The sequence below is a fragment of the Mus caroli genome, chromosome 5 (assembly GCF_900094665.2).
Source record: "Mus caroli chromosome 5, CAROLI_EIJ_v1.1, whole genome shotgun sequence".
NCBI classification, from domain to species: Eukaryota; Metazoa; Chordata; class Mammalia; order Rodentia; family Muridae; genus Mus; species Mus caroli.
Window position 1 is genome coordinate 31,475,804 of NC_034574.1, and position 20,993 is coordinate 31,496,796.

General features: G+C 45.5%; 1 protein-coding gene across 5 annotated transcripts in view; it reads right to left on the minus strand.

Moving 5' to 3' along the window:
- Nucleotides 1–20,993, minus strand: part of Tbc1d14 (TBC1 domain family member 14) — a 97,089-nt gene that overhangs the window by 46,864 nt on the left and 29,232 nt on the right. For all 5 annotated transcript variants that reach the window (XM_021162241.1, XM_021162242.1, XM_021162245.2 and 2 more), the window contains one exon: nucleotides 7,256–7,376. In XM_021162241.1, coding sequence (XP_021017900.1) covers nucleotides 7,256–7,376 — 121 coding nt within the window. The remainder of the gene's footprint in view (nucleotides 1–7,255; nucleotides 7,377–20,993) is intronic.

Sequence of the window (20,993 nt, forward strand, 5' to 3'; positions counted from 1 at the left end):
TTTTTTGAGACAGGGTTTCTCTGTATAGCCCTGGCTGTCCTGGAACTCATTTTGTAGAGCAGGCTGGCCTCGAACTCAGAAATCTGCCTGCCTCTGCCTTCCAAGTGCTGGGATCAAAGGCGTGAGCCACCACTGCCCGGCCAGTTCTTACTTTTTATGACATTAATATCTACCTTAAGGGAAGTGCTGAAGACTGAACCCAGGGCTTCATGCACACCAAGCACAAACTACCACTAAACTATACTATCAGCCCTATCTCTTCCTGTCCTATCCTAACATGTGTTATCTTACATGTTCTGTATTTGAAGAGTTCCATGTAGAAAACAGAATTGGGTTATTTTTTCAAGCCTCTTTAACAATATGGTCTAAGTTCAAGTACCGCCTTACTTGTCTTTTGTTCTTTCCCGTTTCCTCTTTTCTGCCTTCATTTTGAGTTTTCTGAATTTTGTAATTCCATTTTAATCTCTCTATCATGCTTTTGGTCATCTTTCTGCAGAGTTCACTGATTGGCCTAGGAGCTGAATGATATGTGCAATTTTCCATGACCTGATTGGAATCAGTATTTTATGACTTCAAGTAGGAATCCACCGCCTTTCCCTTGGTACATGATTGTCTTATATGTTACTTCTATATACAGTTAAAGACCCAAACAATACTAACCTTTACCATTAACCTAACACACTTTTAAAGAACCCACTGAGAACTAACTGCCGATCTAGAATTATGTCTTCTGCCCTTATGTCTACCATTTCTATTCCTCTTTCTTCCTGTGTTCCAAGGTTCTTTCTAGTGCAATGACCCTGCAGTGGCCAACTCTTGTATGAAATGATCCCTGAAAGTACAGTCTTTGGCCAACTCTCTTACAACGAGGCTCCTGCCAGCAAACACGTTTAGTCTTCATCTGAGAGCCCTTTCTTTTCCCCTTTGTTCTTGATACAAGACTCTGGGATGACAGTTTTTTTCTTAACAGTCTAAAATTATTGATTCCCTTTATGAGTTTTTAAAAAATATTTTCATTGCATTTTTAATTGTGTGTATGTGGGGGCTATGAGCAGGTGTTTGTGGGTGCTAGCAGAAGCTCAAAAGGGGCACTTGAGCTACAGGTGGATGAGCCTGCCAGCCTAGACGCTGGGAAGGTAACTCTGGTGCTGTGCAAGCGCTGTAACTGCTCTGATTGCTGGGCTCGCACCTCTCCAGCCCCCTCTGTTTTTGATGAGAAATTCATAGACATTCAAATTATTATTCCTCAATAAGTAATGCACTGTTTTTCTCTTGATGATTGTAGACATCTTTGCCTTCACTTTCAACATTGGGTTATAACTTGCCAGGCCATGAACTTCTTAGAACTTACCCTGTTTATGGAGTCACTGACTTGACTTAAATCTGTAGGTTTGTGGTGTTTTGCCAAATTTGGGACAGATTCCTTTACTTATTCTAATAATTTTTTTTTGTTGTTGTTGTTATAAATTCTTTCTCCGGGGATCTCAGTGCAGTGACATAAATTCAAACCAGTGATTCTGGCTTCTTTTTGTTTTTTTGTTTGTTTGTTTTTTTAATTTTTGCTTTATTCACTGGGTATGTGACTGCAGGTGAGTACAGGCACATCCATACAGAATCTAGGAATTCAACTCAGGTTGTGAGACCTGCCCGCAAGCACCTGGACCTGTTAAGCCATCTCCATCTTGCTGGGTTTTAAAACATTTTAGTGGTTTCTCCTGTGTTCAGGATTATATTACTTTATTGCCTTTACTTTGATCTGTACTGTCAGACTGACTGCATTCAGTTGTGTGTTTCTATTATAAATGTCCATTTATTTCTTATATTTTCTGTTTCTCAACTGTTTTTGTCTTTCACTCTCAAGAGTATCTACTCTATTTGCTGAAGCAATTCTTCTAATTGCTTCTTTAAGGTCTTACACAATCCCAACACATGTTGATCATAGGATCAGTGTCTACTGATCACCAAAAGACGTCCTAGTCCTGAAGCCCAATAATTCTGAACAATGTTCTAGACCTTTCTTTTTAATATTTTAAAATTTATTGTATTTTGTGTATGTGCGTTTTACCTGAGTGTATGTCTGTGCAGCACATGTGTGCCTGATGCCAAGGAAGTGGTGAACCTCCATGAGGATGCTGGGAATCGAACCCAAGTCCTTTGCAAGAATGAGTGTTCTTAGCCACTGGACCAATTCTCCAGCCCACAGGCTTTTCTAACATTATGTTCCAAGACATGGCCTGTGTAAATGTTGACGCTATTATAACCTATTTGGATTCCAGATAGAAAGATTTACAAGTTCCAGCCCGCTTTTCTATCAAATTCAAGTTCTAAACTCAGTTTTCAGCACTTTTGACTCTGTCTTGTATGTGCACCACCCAGTGGCCAGTCAGAGATTTACATGCTCTATCCATCCAGTTCTACTGAAGTTCCTTAGGGTCAGATCCACGTACCCAGACAGACAGTGGCAGGCAGTCATAACAACCTTACAGAAATCACTTTCCGGCAAGTCTCTTTGCAATTACCAAGTGCCTTCTAAGTTCCCTGAGTCTCCTTGTTGTGGTTAAATAGCCACACACTTCCCATAACTGTGTTGGCGAGAGAGGTGCAATCTCCTTTTCTCACCAGCTTCCCCTCCTGAGAGTGTTAGGCTCCTGTCAGACACCACAAGTGCCGCCTGCCATGAGACTGTAATGATGGCTGGAGAGTTGGCTCAGCTCACCCAGGTTCAACCCCCTGCACCCACATACATGGCTGCTCAATACAGTCTGTAACTCCAGCCTCAGAAGTTCTATTACATCTTGGGCACCAGGCACAGATGTGGTACATATACATACAGCCAGGCAAAATACATATAAAATGCTTATAAGTACACATAAAATGCATATAAATACACATAAAATAATAATTTTTTTTAAAGAACAGAGGGGAAAATAACACAAAGGAGGGTCTCTGCCTATCTCTAAGTACTGGACCTGCTCTTTTACCCAGGCACAGAGCCCCATCTGGTGTTCTCTTTCTGGGGTTGGTCTGCCTGAGTTCAGGCTAAAAATGTCAGTTTCCATTCAGCAGCACTCTGAATTATAGTCTTCTTGCACAGCCCTGCCACCATGTGCTCCCCAGCCCTGGTGAGTGGATGCTCTGTGCCTCTGTCCAATTCAGTGTGCTCACTGGCGAGTGGATGCTCTGTGCACTCTGTCCATACAGTGTGCTCACTAGCGAGTGGATGCTCTGTGCACTCTGTCCATGCAGTGTGTTCACTGGGCCTGGAGAGGCACAGTATGCTTACTCTACCAACCTAAAACTGGGACCACAAACTGTGTTTGTGTGTATACGTGTCTGTGTGCATGCGTGCCTGTGCACACGTGCATGTACATGCCCATGCTATAGCACACAATAGGAAGTCAGAGGCCAACTTGCAGGAGTCCCTTCTCTCCTTCCAACTGTAGGTCCTGGGTTACAAATCATACTTAGTAAAGTTGACGAAATGAGGCAGGGTGCTGATGAAAATGAAGGCTGTATTCATTTCTTAGTGTTTTAAAATGTGTCTGTAGGTTTTCAGCTACCTCTGTTGAGCACCCAAACACACTCTTCCTGTAATGTGTGATCTTTTGTATCCCAGACCTCTCAGAAACCAGAGCTCAGAAGAATGAATGTCACTCTAAGCTGCCCTGGATTTACCACTTTCCAGCATTTTCTAACATCTAAAAACTGACTTGATTCTGCAAAACCATACAAGATGATCCTGGGTAAACAAAGCTAACAACAAACCTGTAAGCCTATGGTTACGGTAACCAGCCTGAGTGAGAACCAGCAACGCATCAGCTTTCTGATCAACCTCACTCCCAGAGAACTATGTGAATTCCTAACAAACAGCCAATAGAGCACACAGAACAAGACACCCCATTTTATTCACCTTATTCACAAGGGACAGGACTGCACTTCTGAAATGCTATCACCAACCCTGCTGAGTGGTCACAGCCCTGTCACTCAAGCCCGGTGGGTGGAGAACGGAAGGCAGCACCTCACTCTGTAGCTTAGTGGCTAGAGAGTTTGCATGCTGCTGGGTGAACTTCTGGCCCTGTGTGGAGCTGGCCACAGTGATGGCTACTTCCCACCAATAGCCAACATTCTCACTGAAAAGCCATCACCCTTGGGATAATCTGTAGTTTCTAGGACATGGCTCTGGGTCCCAAAACGCAGGTTTACTTCAGTGTGCTGGAGGCACAAAGCCTACAGACTTGCGCTTCTCACATACAGGTAACAAAGACAGGCCTCATCTCACTTCAAGAATCATGGCCTTGGTTTTATTCTCTTATCCTGGGTCATTTTTTATTCCCCTAAAAAAGTGTCTCCAAACTCATCATGTAAGCTGATAGAGAACAAGACAATTTTCAAGGTTTTTATGAAATTTGTAAAAGAAAAAGGTAAGTAACATTTTAACATCCCTCTTCTCCGTCTGTCCCCCATACTTCCAAAGAAACTGAAGTCTCTAAGGCAAAACCAAGAAATGTCACTCAGACTGAATGAGGTCAGGTGCCTTGGGCAAAGCACAGAGAGTGCTTCCATTACAACGTAGGCCTATTTATTAGCTGGAAATTGCAACAGCATCCCTTGACCAACTCCAGGCAAAATACACCACATAATTATGTCTTATGTTAGAGCAACACTGTATTCTAATGCCCAGTCCACACCTGAGGAGACCCAAAAGAGACAACTGTCCCAAGGTCACACAAGTGACTGTGTACACATCTGTTCCACTGCTCTACCACAAAGCTGGCAGCCACATCAGGACACACACTCTCACGCCCCTGGTGCCTGGGACACCACCTGATGCAGCACAGTGTGCACTATGTGCCTGTGGGCAGAGGCACATACACAACTGCAGGAGTCAGTTCTCTCCTCCACTGTGTGGAGTGGAGTCCTCATAGACTGCAGTCAGGGAATTAGACTTCTTTCTTTCTTTCCTTCCTTCATTTTCTTGGTAGACCCTCCACTCCTTCAAGACAGGCCTGGCTGTCCTGGAATTTGCTCTGTAAACCAGGCTAGCCTCTAGCTCAGAGATTAGCCTGCCCCCGCCTCTGCCTCTGCCTCTGCCTCTCACGTGCTGGGATTAAAGGTGTTGCACCACCATCACCTGGCCCAAAGTTATGTTCTTAAAGCACCATTTGATGATGCTTCTCCAACGAAAATAATTCCAGAAAGAAGAATGGGGAATTCTAAGAATCCTTGGTTCTGTTTTAGCTCTAAATACAGTTACCGTCACTTTCTCAGATCACACATATGGACAATCAAGGGTCTAACTCTGGCTTCTGTAATGACAGAGCCAGCAAGAGTGACAAGAAGCCAGCTCAAGGCAGTGGTGCCCAAAGTAGTCACCCTGACTCTCTCCCTCTCTGGCTTTGTTAGGTAGGAGTCAGACCTAAAATATGAGAGGAACAGAGACATAAAGTATATACAAACCAGTCCCAGGCAGGACTGTGTGACTCATGCATAGGGTTTCTTCATTATTGAAGAATAATGAAGTCACTTTCTTCATTATTGATGGTTAAAGCCAAAGGTCTTCTCAGCAGAACCGTGTTCCTGCACAGCCAGCTGGCCTCTACAGTTCAGTTCCCCAATAAGGTTCCAGAGCAGTTAACGCATGAAGCAAGTGATCTCCAGAGTCATACAGATGCCTACTAACATACTTGTCACTCCTTTTTTTTTTTTTTAAGATTTATTTATTGATTGATTATATGTAAGTACACTGTAGCTGTCTTCAGACACTCCAGAAGAGGGAGTCAGATCTCATTACGGATGGTTGTGAGCCACCATGTGGTTGCTGGGATTTGAACTCCAGACCCTCGGAAGAGCAGTCGGGTGCTCTTACCCACTGAGCCATCTCACCAGCCCTTGTCACTCCTTCTTAATTGCAGATGAAATTACCTTACTTTATCTCCTAGGAAAGTTACAACTGAGTTTTGCATACAAACTCATATTTAATCGTATGCTCACTTAGTAAGTCTCCATAATGACTAAAAAAATCAAAATGTAATTTACAAACAAGGTGGTGCATACCTTTAATCCCAGTACTTGAGAGGCAGAGTCGGAAAGGCCTACAGAGTGAATTCCAGGCTAGCCAAGGATACACAGAGAAACCCTGTCTTGAAAAACATTTATTCCCCCAACATTGATAACCTTAGTGAGTTTCCCAGGGAAATGATAAACAATATTCTAACAAATTTAATTTGGAAAGACATGAAAATGCACTGTGTGGATAGCCATCTTATTCCTACATCTAACAGTCATCAGTCCTGTTCATGGCACTCATGACCTCAGCCCCAAGAGGTGCCTCTTCTCCAACATGGACTTGCAAGTGAGCTCAGCATAGGAAGGTCCTCCCGCCAGAGAGAGGCATGAGCACACCGGTGACTCAGGTCACAGCCTCCCTTCTGATCCCCAGGCTCAGCTCCAAAGACCTGTCTACTTTCCATAGCCTTAGGTGGGCTATGTCCTCTCTCAGACCTGAGGACTACCACTTAGTTGGTTCCCAAGAGGCCTCAGAGAATAGCTAACTGCCAGTGAACAGAGATCTAAGGGGGGTTGCTGCTGAGGACAACTACTCGGCCAACTGTGGACCTTTAGTTCAACAGGTTCAAGGCCACAGCAGTTGGCTGACAGCGGACCTTCGAGATAAACAGGTTCAGAGCCTCAGAGAAGTTGCTGGTGCTAAAAATCAAGGCTGCCTAAGAGCTGTCACCATCTGTCCTGGGCCCCTCCCTGTGAAGTTAAGCAGGTGCTCCAGCTGCAGACACGAGGAGCAAAAAGTCAGTGGGATACCGGTGCAGGCCTGGCCTAGCCGAGCCTTGAGTCTCAAAGCAGACAGCATCTAAGTAAGCAAGGGGCAAGGTCCTCCCAGAGCCTGGGAGCATGATGGCCTATCCATGTTCCAGGGCAAAATGAAGGATTTAAGCTCCAGGATGTGTGGAGACTGCTTTAGTATCAAGCACAATAAAGCTAGATTATAAAACACATCTGCAACTGTTACTGGAAAGACTGACGAAAACGCATCAAGGTTAAATATCTAAAGCCCTGCTGAACTTCCCTGTATGCATGCTACAATCTGTAAAGAGGTGAAGAGAGTTAGATCCCAGCACACACTGTGTTCGGACTTCAGTCTATGATCCCAGGCACCCAGGGAACACAGAGAGCTTTACACCTTCCAGCCTCAGTGAGGGTGCAGTGTGGTTGCTGAGCACACGCTGCACTCATGCCTTACCTTCTGGGTCTTCTTTGAATCTTTCTGAGCAGTCTCTCGGAGTGGGACTTTTCCAAACAGCTTCCATCCCAAGTCTCTCTGTCTATCAAGCCTTGCATTTTGTTTTCTAGCAAGCAAATTCCTATAGAAAAAAAAGAAAAGGGCTAGGCCATTTCTAGGTGTTTACAGAGACACTCAGGCTAACAAGAACAAATCAAACTTTGCTTTGAGAGGGACTCTGTGCAATGAGCACACATTAACACTTCAGACTTGGTTTGTACTCACACAGAACTACACAGACACAGATCTTAGATACAAGCTTGCTGTAGCCAACTACTGTGAGTACCAATTCCACTACTTAGAATTTTAACAATGTATCCAATAATAAAGTAAATTAGCAAAAGTCAGCCAAAATGAGCGGAATGTCTGGCTCTGCCGCTCACTAGCTCTGAATGTGGACCAGGAAAGTAGCCCAAGTCTCGGTTTCCTATGAGTGACAGAGACCCCACTTGTGATCCCCAAGTTCATTTACAAACAGACATTTCAAGGACAGCAGCAGTCTTTCAGATCATAATTGTTTTAGTAGCTACCTTCTGCTTAAATTATCTATAAGATGATCTATACAGCCTCCAAGGATCAGAGAAAATCATTCGTGAGATGGTCACAAGGTCTTTCCTACCAGCAATATGTAAACCAAAGCTCTAGAAACTCCAAGTCCTAACTGGCAGTACAAATAAATCCGGTTCTCAGCTCTACTGTACAGGTACAGTCAGGTGCAGGCATTAATGCAAATGGCTTCCAGGGTGCCCTCAAAAGAAGACATGCCTGTAGCTTTCCAGTAAGTTTAAAAACATATCAAAACAAAGGCTTCAAAAAAGAACAATAGCCAGCCATGGTACCATACACCTATAATTCCTGAATTTTGGATGTTGAGGCAGGAAGACTACTTTTAATTCAAGTTCAAGGCTAGCGTGAGCTTTAAGGAGTCTGAGGCCAGCTTGGGCTACATTATAGCAAGACTCTGTCAAAAAAGAGGGAAAATGAATGGGGGCAGGGCCATGAGAATGAATTGCTTTCACTGTTTTCTCCCCATGTTTCTGTTGTGACTGTAACAGAATCCATTTCAGAAATGGTTTCACAGCCCAAAATATTTGTAAACACAATCAAATGAACTTTGGGCATTCTAGAGTTTCAACATATTCACCATCGAAGGATTTATGCAATTTAAACCAAGAAAAGCCCCAGGCATCCACGAATGCTAAGAACATGGGATACCTAGAACCTGAGTTACTGGAAGGATTACGTATGCCTGAAGGGGAGCTGGCAGAGATGGTGAAGCAAGCCACAGGAAAGGGAAGACCACACACCAACAGCAGCCAGAAGGACAGTACTGCCTGTTCAGGAAAAGAATCTGAGCCCTCACCGAGCAACCAGCGTATGGGATGAGTAAAGGGATGGGGCCCGGCTCTTACATTTATGTCTTGGGAGTGCTATTCACTGCAACAACAGGACCAGAGATGAAAAGGAGCACTTGAAGGCACGCTGTCTGAGACTGCACAATGGAAGTGCAGACAAAACTAAAGAGTATCCAGATTCAAAGCTGCTTAGTCAGTGTCAACCTAAGATCTTAAGCTCACAAACAAACCAAAACTTGACAGACTCACAGAAAGCACCTTTATAGTTAACACCTTGAAAACCCTACACCGCAAGCTACATATAAAATGGTACTGCACACAAGTGCTCTAAACACACAAGTGCTTTTCAGTCTAGTGTGTATCACATGATCAAAGCCAGTGCCTAGCCAGGCACTGTAAGCCCACAAGGAACAGGCAGACACAAGCCAGAACCCTGTATCCCTTGGGCAATCCTCCTGCCAAGGGTCTGACAGCACCTTCAGAACATTGTTTAGAACCCATACACCCATAGTACCATTCTTGCCTAGTATTCAATAGCTACTTTCCAAGGCTATGTCACCATCTGCCCACATTGCCCATGAGACAGAGAACTGGGAACAGCTCTATTCAAGCTTTAGGCTGACTTTAGGCAGCCAGTCTCTGCCTAGCAGTAGACCCTCACACTTGTCCAAGGCTCCTAGCACTGTTTCCATAGTACTCATCACTTCCTGCTGTCTTCAACACAGGTTTGATTCCCTCTCCTCTGCTTTCTGTCCCTAGCAGGAGGGCAGGAAGTCACCTCTGTACTCTCAGAGTCTATCTAGCAGGCAGTAGGTGCTCAACATGTCTGTTGGCAACTGGAGTGGCCACCATGTGTGTCTGCAAGGAGGCAAAGGCAGGGGGATGAAAAAGCATAGTTAACAACTCTCTGTGAGTTTAGTATTGCATGTCCACCAAAAGGCTCATGTGTGGAAGGCTGGTCTCCAGCTGGTGGCATGACTGAAAGGTGATTGAGTTCATCAGTGGGTTAACCCACTGTTAAATTCACAGCTTCATGGACTAGTCATTAGGAGGTGGGGTGAGGTTTAATAGTAGGTCAAAGGGGGTGTGTTCTTGAAAGGTGTATCTAAGCCCTGACCCTTCTTGCTATTCTCTCTGCTTCCTGCCTTACAACAGCCCAGAAGCAATGGAGCTGGCTGGACTTGGAAGCAAAGCCTCTGAAACTCTGAAGCAAAATAAATCCTCCTCCCATGTTGTTGTCCTCAGGTGTTTTGTCAGAGCCTGAAACATGACTAACATACATGTACACACAGCCTACACGCTGAAGATAAGGGGTCGGCAACCCTGCTTATACCACAAGATCAACAAAGACCTCAGGGCAGGGGCAGAACAACCTAGGAAAGAAGGGGCAATGCAGGGCTGAGGGAAGTACTTAGTGAAGTGCTTGTCTTATGTCTTAGTCAGGGTTTCTACTCCAATACAAAAAATGACCAAGAAGCAAGTTCAAGAGGAAAGGGTTTATTCAGCTTACACTTTCATGTTGCTGTTCATCACCAAAGGATGTCAGGACTGGAACTCAAGCAGGTCAGGAAGCAGGAGCTGATGCAGAGGCCATGGAGGGGTGCTGCTTTCTGGCTTGCTCAGCTTGCTTTCTTATAGAACCCAGGACTACCAGCCCAGGGATGGCACCACCTAAATGGTCCCTCCCACCCTTGCTCACTAATTGAGAAAATGCCTTACAGCTGGATCTCATGGAGGCATTTCCTCAAGGGAGGCTCCTTCCTCTGTGATAGCTCCAGCTTGTGTCAGGTTGATACACAAAACCAGCCAGTGCACCATACAGGCATGAGGACCCCAGTCAGAGCTCTAGAAGTGAAATGAAATGGCAGGCATGGAGCACACTCAGGAAGCAAGGTGGAGAGAGAGCTCCTGAGGCTGACGTGTGACCTCCACGTGCACGTGTGCATACACACACAAAAGAAGAGAAGGTGAGGACTGGAGATGTCAGGGAAAAAGAGCACGCACTATGCTCTTGGGGAGAACAGAAAGGTGGGGACAGTTTGCAAAGGGGAAGTGTCCACTACAGAGAAGTACTTGAGAGAAAACAGTTTACATAACTGCTGGACTCCTTTGTTCTGTATCCCTAGAAAATTATGGCTCCTTGGTGAAAATATATATTTGTGACTCAAAGAGGAAAACTACTGTCCTTGAAGGATTAGGGACCTATAGCTACAGGCCCCTGCAGCGGCCTAAGCTAGCCTCCAACAGGCAGTCAAGGGCCTGTAGCCCTGCTTCCAGTCCATATACTCCTCCACCACACTGCCTACATGGCTCCCTGACCACTTCAGACTCCAGATTACAAGTCCTCTGTGTTCATGTACACACACTAGTGTGGTTCCCTCTGCTTAGAGTAAGCCTTAGTTCCCAGATGCTCACTCAAATCCCCCTTCCACAGAGGAGGCACGGAACCTCTTTCTAAAGGCATCAGTCTGGGGAAGAAGCCCCTCTGCAGGCTGGGACTCAGCAGCCTTCAGGCCTCACTCCTGCCATAGTTCCTGGGGCCTCAATTGTATTCAGAAATAGAAAGCCCCAGGTAAAGGAAGGCCTCTTTCCAGTAGCCGTCTTGTCTAGGACCCAAGAAGAGCCCTGGCCTACCTATGTACAAGTCCTGGCCCTTTCTTCAGCTATCCTTCAGGCACTGTCCAGCCCTGGACCCGAGGCCCAAACACATCTAACAAGCACCATACCCTGAAGGCAGAAATGGCTCACACTAATGCTGTTCTCCCATCTTGCCAGTGACTTGACCCTGTTTTTAGGGGGCATGTGGCCTGGCTCCATCTCCATCCCTATTCCACAGACTGCTCCCCATGACCATTGGGGAGTTTTGCAAAGAGGTGTTTGCAAATAGGTGACATGAATGTTAAATGAGCTGGAGGCCAGAGCTCAGTATAGCCATATTTTTGGCCTGCAGGAGAGAATGTGTTTCCATGGTTCTCCATTGAGCAGGCACAGGACAGCAGGGACTCCTGGTGGCAAATCCCACCACCAGTAGTCAGCACTCCCCAAACACAGAGACCTGCAGAGAATGGGCTAGTTCATGAGAACAGGGTGTTCCCAAAGAAGGTGATCTCAGAAGCAGCAGTCAGAGCATCTCTAGCAGCCCCAGAAGCCGCCTGCACCAAAGCAACTCCAGAGTCCCACCGAAGCAGTCTCAACTTCTCAGACACAGACTAGGGTGGCAGTGGAGGAACTATCAGTGACGAAGCCACACCAAGGACTAAGTAGGATGCTAACAGCAGGAAGTGAGGCCTAAATAACCATGGACAGGCAAAGCTGAGCTGTACCTGTTTTATCCAGTGGCTGGGAAAGTCATTATTTTCATCTCAGTACATCATTAATGAAGCAGGAAAAGATACAGTCACCCAACACAAAGTAATGTTCAAAATAGCAGTGTGTCAGTTTCTGGGAAACCAGGAAAAAGTTCATAGGTGCAATGTGTGAAACACACAAGGTGTCATTAGAATTGGAAACAAGACAGTTCCTGACACATTTACCAGGGGCCTACTAGGATTCCAGCATGAAGGTATAGGCCAGTGCGCACTGCCTCCTCCAATGCTGGCACCTTACTCTGAAGGCCACCTAGGGTTCTCTGTATAGCAGGAAGTAGATATAACACAGACACCAGCAAAATGGCAAGGGAGACTAAGAACCAGGTGTTGAGAACAGCACCAAATCTAAGACAGAAACTCTCCTGACCTACAGTCAAAGGATTTGGGCCCAGCCCTGTACAACAATGGAGCCACCACCCACTGCTCCTGCTAAATACCTGAAACACAGAAGGCACTGCAGCGAACTGAAACACAGTGTTATTTTTTAAATGTCATAAAAAGTGAAAGTCAAAAGTTAGAGACATATTTATACAGCTTTAAGAAGGACAATGAACATTTTCTTAGAGACTGAGAATTATCTGGTGTCACAGCAAAAGCCAGAGTCCTAACAGTATTAAGACATTTGGTCAGGTGTCAGCTTCTGCTTGTCCAGGGGTGGACTCCCTGCTAACAACCACTCCTCTGAAACAAGTTACTAGATATGACATGCAACTTTCCACCACAAACGCCACCGTACTTTTTGAACTGTGAACCATGCAAATGTATTAGCTGTTTTGAGGTTTATAAACAAGAAACAGCTACTGCAAAGCCAGGTATTTCTGTCACTAGAAAACAAAACACTTCTGCATCTCTCCCCCACAGCATCACTCCCTAATAATGCATCTCCCCCCCCACTGCATCACACCCTCACTGCACCTCTCCCACATACCCACTGCATCATACCCTCACTGCATCTCTACACACACACACACTGCTTCACTCCCTCACTGCATCTCTACACACATACACCCACACCCACACCCACCCATCCACACACACACACACAGCTTCACTCCATCACTGCATCTCTACACACACACACACAGCTTCACTCCCTCACTGCATCTTTACACACATACACCCACACCCACCCACACACACACACACACAGCTTCACTCCATCACTGCATCTCTACACACACACACAATGCTTCACTCCCTCACTGCATATCTTTCCCACACACACTGTATCACTCCCTCACTGCATCTCTCCTCCACACACACTGTATCACTCCCTCACTGCATCTCTACACACACACACACACACACACACACACACACCAGTTAGTATAAATGAGTCCATGAGACGTGACCTTAAACAAGGGAGAAGTTAAAGGCAAAATGAAATTACTCAGTGACACTCCACTGGCACCACAGACCAAAGAGGAACTAAACAAGCTTGCTCAGCTGCTGACGTATAAGCTTTGGCTAAATCATTCACTCAGGCATAATCCTTTGCCCTGCCTCATGGGCAGTGTGAGCAGCCTGGAGAGGGGGCTAGATGGAGAACACCTCGGCAACTTTCATGTTGTACTTCCAGGAGGCTGAGCTCGTGCCCAAACCTAAAAACAGAAGTAGCAGGGAGAAGGGCCCCAGCCTTCATACCAAAGCCTAGACAGAGGTGGCAGGGACCAAGGGCAAGGCTTTCAGTGGGGCAGATCCAAGAAAGTCAAGGACATCTGAGGGTTAGCCAGAGCTGGACCTGTACCCGAGCTCTACCCTTTCTCTTGTTTGTCATCCACACAGGGGAAGAAAGGGAAGACAAGACAGAGGTCATGAGACCTGGTAAGCTATCAATCAGTTCTCATTTCTTTCCCTCTCCATCCCTACTCAGTGTGTTTTGTTTTGTTTTTGTCTTATTTGTGTGTAGGTAAGATTCATCTATTAACCTCTAGTTCCACCTCCTAGAGCCACTAAAATCAGGATGCTCAAGAGATAACAACCTACCCAGATCCAGCCACCAATACAAAGTCGTGCTGGGAAGGCGGCTGCCAAGGTGACTGCAGGCCCCGTGGAGGCCATCTACAGCAGCTATCTGGACAGCAGCACATCTCAACAGATGTGTATCAGACACTCTGCTCAGCTGCTGGAGAGGCATAGCACAGGAGGCAGTATCTGCCCTGGGAACCTCACAGTGTGGGCAAACCACAGGGCCAGCCCACGCTGTTCAGATTCTCATGTTAACTGAGCCTTCACCCCTTGACTTTCCAAGATTGGACCTAAACCACAGGTTCTCCTCCCAGGAATGCACGGAGCACTGCTCCACCACCAGCCTGGATTCCTCCATGATGGCCGAGGAGGCCGTATTCAAAGACAACAGGAGCCAGAGCCTTGCACAGGCATAAGAAAGAGGAGCACAGCTTCAAGAGGATGCCCATCACGGTATCACAAGGAAACCTGACTCACATGGCGAGATTCACCTCCATCTGTCCAAACACTTCCCGACTGAAACAGCTGTCCAGGTATATACTGACCTTCTCTGCATGGTCCTCTAGCATGGATCTCCTGCTCAACAGAAGGTACTGTAAACATCACCTGTGGCTTCTGGTTAAGGATGGTAAGATTCCAAGGTGTTGGGTAAATTCCCAAGGCCACCCACCTAGCAGTCAGGCCTCCCCAAGTCAAGTGAGGAAATAAGTGGCATCTGTTCACTGGACATGGCCCACTAGGCTGGGTTTTCTCTCAGTGCATGTGGAGAATGGCTGACTCCTATCAGAAGAGGTTTGCGGCACAGGGAACCAGTGTCCTGTTCCTTCAACTTCTAAGAAAAGACAGAGGAAAGGACGGTGATAATGCAGCTTTCTCACTATCATTCCTCTATCCCTGCTTGTAGAATCAAATGGGTAAGAAGAGAGAGGTGGTCTTCCTGGTAAGAAGCTAGTCACACTAACTCAAGCAGCTAGGCACCTATCTACTTCAAGACAGCTGTACAGTGGAAACAGCTCCGTTTTCTTTTTAGTGTTCTTCAATGTGAACTACTGGTTGAATATTGGTTGGTTGGTTGGTTGGTTTTTTTAGAAATCTCTCTCTCACACACAGACACATACATACATAGAGAGAAAGACACACACACACAGTGAGAGGTTTCTGGTTTCTCTTGAAGTATCCCATGTGAGCACACTGGCAGCACAGGGAGTCAAAGCCACGGCAGCCTATAGGGTGTGTTGGCCTGTAGCACCCAGCACTGCCCCCACATTTATCACACAGCTAACACCAGCATTTCCATCACCTGTTTTTAGGGAGGATCTGACCCAGATTTTTAGGGACTCTCTAAGCTTTGATAACTTAGACAGGAGATCCTTTAAGAAAAAAAAAATTAATTATGAACACAAAATTAGGGGTAAATGAGTGCTTCTGGAGACTAAGAAACATTAGTGTTGCCCCACATTCAGTCCCAGCACTCTATCATGTGAAACCTGGAGCATGTCAGCAGCCGGAAAGACTCTAGCAAGTACTGAGAACCAACGTGCATATACTCTGTTGTTAAATGCCTCTGGCCTTATAAGTATTGTATAAGTATTCCTGTCCTCATTAACTTTTGGGATAGACTGAAAACAAAAGATGGCTTCAAAAACAACAACAAGATGCATGCAGGGCTGTACCTTGCCCCTGTCCTCAGAAGGCAGTCACAGAAAACATAGGGACAATGTCAACCTGGTACTTCACCAGGGTGTAAAGCTCCCGAGGCTGCCTCTGCCAGTTACTGCTTCATCTCTAGAGCCCAAACCAGGCCCTGGGTACATAGAACATGCTTTTCAAGGTACTGAGGACACAGTTCAGGCTCCATTCCCAACACAGCATTAACCAGTGCAATTCCAGCACTCAGAAGGTAGAAACGGAGGGACCAGAAGTCTAAGTCATGCTTGACGACATGGGAAGTTTGGAGTCAGCCTGGGCTACATAAGATGGTCTTAGATGGGGCTAGAGAGATGGCTCAGTGCTTAAGAGCACTGACTGCTCTTCTGAAGGTCCTGAATTCAAATCCTAGCAACCACATGGTGGCTCACAACCATCCGTAATGAGATCTGATGCCCTCTTCTGGAGTGTCTGAAGACAGCTACAGTATACTTAGATATAATAATAAATAAATCTTAAAAGAAAAAAAAACTATCTTAAAAATAGAAAAGTAAAAATCTTGACCAAGGGATTTTTTTTAAGGGTTCCAGAAAGACTGTTACTGTATACTACCATAGAGGAAAGCAGGCTCTAGAGCTGTCCAGGAGACATCAGCCACATGGAACTAGGATCGGTCAAGGAGGAGGTTGGCTGAGTGGGCGGATGACAGCCCCTGGCCTGGTGGAGCAGGTTCAACCAGCCAGGCACTCCTGAGGGATTTCTAAAACTCTGCTGAGGTGTCAAGGAAGAGAAGCTCCAAAAAGGCCCCACCCTCGGGTACTGCGTATGTGAGAGGCATGCACTTGCCACCGGACTCGGCCATCATTCCTTATCCCTTCCCTCCTTTGGCTCACAACATCAGAATCCAAAGCTGAACTGCAGCACTCATCTCCAGGAGAGCCACTGGCCCATTTCCAGGCACAGCTACCTGTTACAGGTCACTTGTCACTCTCTGGCAGCCTGGAGCTGACCAGGCACTTGTCACACATTTTACAGTCCCCTCCCAGCATCCAGCCACCAAATAAACAAGAAGAGGCCCAGAAGAACCTAGAGAGACAGAAAGAACATGACTGGTCCTCTCCTGCCCATTATACTGTACCTCTACCCTCAAGTCTGACATGTATGCACATCTACAGCTAGTCATCTCTAGCCTGGCTTTGAGAAAGCAAGGAACAGTTAGTTACAGGGCTGCTACACAGAGACACGTTTTCCTCAGCAACCCCACGCTTACACCGAGACCAAGTAATAACACTAGTAGAGTTCTAGGCATGTCTGCACTAACATGCCCCAAAGAGTACATTCCCAACATCCTCCCTAAACACAAGTGAGTGTGTCCATTTTAAACAGGGCCACCCAAGGAAACTTCCCTACCATATCAAGGCATCAAGTTACCTCATACCAAATCCTCCACCACAATGAGAAAGCCCCGGCTCTGGCTGTCCCTAGTTACACAGAGAGGCATAACAGACACTCACCTGTCCATGAGCAGAAGCAAAGGGGAAACAGCCATGATTCTACTGTGACCACACAGTCCTCAGGGACCGGACACAGATGCTCTGAATCTCCTGGTGCCTCATACCTGGCAAGCCACAGTGTCAGGGCCACACCAGTGTCCTCCTTCTACTTGTTCTGAAAGACGAAGGCTTGCAGGATGGAGTGGATCAGCTGGAAGGGCAGGGGTGGGACACCTTACATGTCACAGGAAGGGTGGAGGCAGAGAGGCAGGCAAAGCTGAACAGCAAAGCCTGAGTGCTTAGGTCCCCAAGCCAGGGCACAGTTCTAGCACAAGTCAAATCAGATGGGACAGACAAGTTTCTGATCATAGGCCCACTGTCACTTCACACTTGGAAGCACTAGAGCACAGTACAAACTGCCATCCAAGCAATACCTGTGACCACACTAAGCTGGAAGGAGAAGAAAGTAAGTGTTAGGTATACAAGTGTGTCAAGGCGTGTGTCATGTCCAAACACCCCTTTGACAACCAACACTGGAGAAAGTCCCTCTCATTCACAACTGCAGGTACTGTTTAAAAAAAAGAAAGAAAGAAAATCACAAGCCAGGCAATGGTGATACACACCTTTAATTTCAGCACTTCGAAGGCAGAGGCAGGTGTACCTTTCTGTGAGTTCAAGGTCGGCCTGGTCTACAGAGTGAGTTCTAGAATAGCCAAGGCTACACAAAGAAACCCTGTCTCAAACAAAACAAAAGAGAACAAAACAGAAGCTAGAAATGACTCAGTGGTAAAAAGCACTTCCTGCTTCTCCACAGGACTTGACTTTGGTTTCTCAACTCCAGCTCCCGGAAACCTGACGTCTTCTTGCCTCCACAGGTGCAGGAGTTCAAGGTCCTCCTTGGCAGATAGAAATCTAACAATCTGGGCTATTGAGACCCTGTCTTAAAAAAGCGAAACACCCTACATATGATGATTCATAAACTCAACACTCCAGAAGCTGAGACGGGAGGGCCAAGCATATGACATCAGCCTGAACTATACAGAGTTCCAAGATACACAGTGATGAGACCCTGGCTCAAAAACAAAAACGATCTAACAACCTCAAATTCAACAAGCACCTAAACTCTAAACCCACCAGCAGTTACCAGAGGTTGCTTCTTCTGGGGGTTGCCAACTGTCAGTCCTGTAAAAGGCCCTCCACAGGCAGTTGTCAGCTCTATTAACACTTCACAGAGAAACACTGTGTCTGTAGCTGCACCAGAAACATCTGCTCAACAGCCAGTGACCTTGTCTGGGACAAGGAGTTGGTGACTCCAAGGAATGCAATGTCACTTGATACGTTGCAGAAAGGAAGGGGGAAGGTGATTTTATATGGTATAGGACAATAAAAAATGTTGACTCCATCATTTAAAAACTCACAAAGAAAATAACCAGGTTCAGATGGCCTCACTGGCAGTCTTCCAAACATGGAATGAAGAAATACAGATGCTTAAAGAACAAGTCTTAGTCCTTCTCCGTTCCAAGGCTCATCCCAAGAAATGTATTAGGCCACTCAACAAACCCATGCACTGACATCACTTACTAAGAAAAGTACCTCAGCCTCAGAACCCCTGCCGAGCCTACAAGCAGCCCAGGGCTCGCTCTGGAGTGAGGGAGAAGGGGCCAGGGTATATGTGGAGTATGAACAAATGTTTAAAGTCCCCTGTGCTGCACTGGAGTATTTTACTATGGCACTCAGAGAGAGCAAAGCTGACTTTCGGGACATATGTAGGTCAGTAAGTTTTAACATATCTATAGCCATATATCTATAACATGTCTCTAACTGCCAACCAAGAGTCCCTTTTTATTACATTCTTTAAATGTTGTGTGTAAAGGAGGCGTATGTACTACAGCGTGCCTGTGGGCATCAGACCTACGGAAATAGTTCTCTTATCACCTTAGGGGTCTCTGGCACTGAACTCAGGCTGTCATGATTTGTAGCAACCACCCATCAGCTGAGCCATCCAATCAGCCCCAGAGAAAATCATAGAAACCATCTGAGAATACAGAAAGAATATGAAATCATTAGAAAAATGCAATAACATTCACACACACACACACACATACACACTACAATAAGCTAAAGGAGAAAACATAGCCAGCAATGGATAAAGAAAAGCCATTCAATAAAGTGCAAGACAAGCATGCCTTTTTTTAATACCTTAAAACTAGGAATAAAAAGGAACGCCCTAGTGTGAGAAAAGATCCCCAACAGAAAGCCATACTTCTGAGCAGAGCTACGGCAATGCTGACCACATCTCAGGGGTCAGGACGCCAGGGACTTTGCCAGTACCACCTCAATGTACGGCACTGTAGAGGGAGGGAAGAAGCAGCAACGAGGTAAGAAGAGAGGTAACAGACAGAAAGAGTCATGCTACAGAGACAATCCAAAGGGTTTACACATAAGCTATTAGAGTAACTGAGCTTAGCAAAACCACAGGACTCAAATTGTATACATAAAAATTAACACTACTCAGAGTCACAACTATATATTATATTATAAAACTATCAAAAATATCTCAGAATAATTTTGAATTTTTAAAAATTACTTATTATTTATGCATTTATGTATTTACTAGGGGGAGCATGTGGCCCAGCGCACACGTGAAAGTCAGAGAATAACCTGTGGAACTCAGGTATCTTCTCCCACCATGTGGGTCCTGAGGATGGAACTTGGATTGGCAGGCTTGGCTGCAGGTGCCTGTATCTCCTGATCATTGCACCAGCCATTTTTTTTTAATAAATTTAATGGAAGAAACACAAAACCTTTACATTAAAAAAAAAAAAGCATAAAGAAAGAAACAAACAAACAAAAAAACCCTAAACTAATTGAGAAACTAACATTCAAGGATAAGTAATCTTCATTGATCTATAACAATAAAATCCCCAATTAAAAAAAAAAAACCCTGGGGAATTTTTACAAAAAGGAAACTGCCAAACTGTAAAATTGCTATGGAAATGCAAAGGAGCAAAGCTGCCAAGGTAATGTCACAGAAGAACAAGCAGGAGAGCACAGGCAGTTACCCGGTCTCTCACATGGCTGCCCTAAGAATACCATGGCGTTAGTGAAGGAGAAAGTAAGGGCGGGAGACAGTCACCTGGGTACCCTCAAAGGTTCAGGGAGAAAGAAAATCTGCATACTGCATGTGAAGATCTACTGGTAATGGCAAAACAACAAAACTTCCAGAAGACAGCAAGAATCCTACAAAGGTAACAAGAAATCACATGCCATAAAAGGAAGACAGGTAAGGTAGAATTGATTACAGCCTAAAATACCTTTGTTCACAAACAAAACCAAAAACACAAACAAACAAAACATAACAAACATCAGGAAAATTAGAATGTAGGCTATAAGCCGAGTGTGGGAGTATATCTGTACTTCCAATCACGTAGGAAAAACACTTGAATCCAGTAATTTAAGACCAATCTGGGCAACATGATAAGCAGTATATAAAAAAATAAAGTAGGCCATGGTGAAGGACAAGGTATTTGTGGCACATGTATCTGACAAGGGATGCTATCCTGAATATACAAATCAATTGTCATGAGTATACAGCCCAGAGATGGAACACATGCTTAGCATGCATAAGGCCTAAGTTCCTTCCAGCTTCCCAGGAAAAACAGTAAAAAAAACATAATAAAAACCACCACAAAAGAAATTCCAAGTGTCAAGTACAATAGAAAAAGATGCAGCCTATTGTTAAAATAAAAATGCAAATTAAGCTGGGCATGGTGGCGCATGCCTTTAATCCCAGCACTCCGGAGGCAGAGGCAGGCGGATTTCTGAGTTCCAGGCCAGCCTGGTCTACAGAGTGAGTTCCAGGACAGCC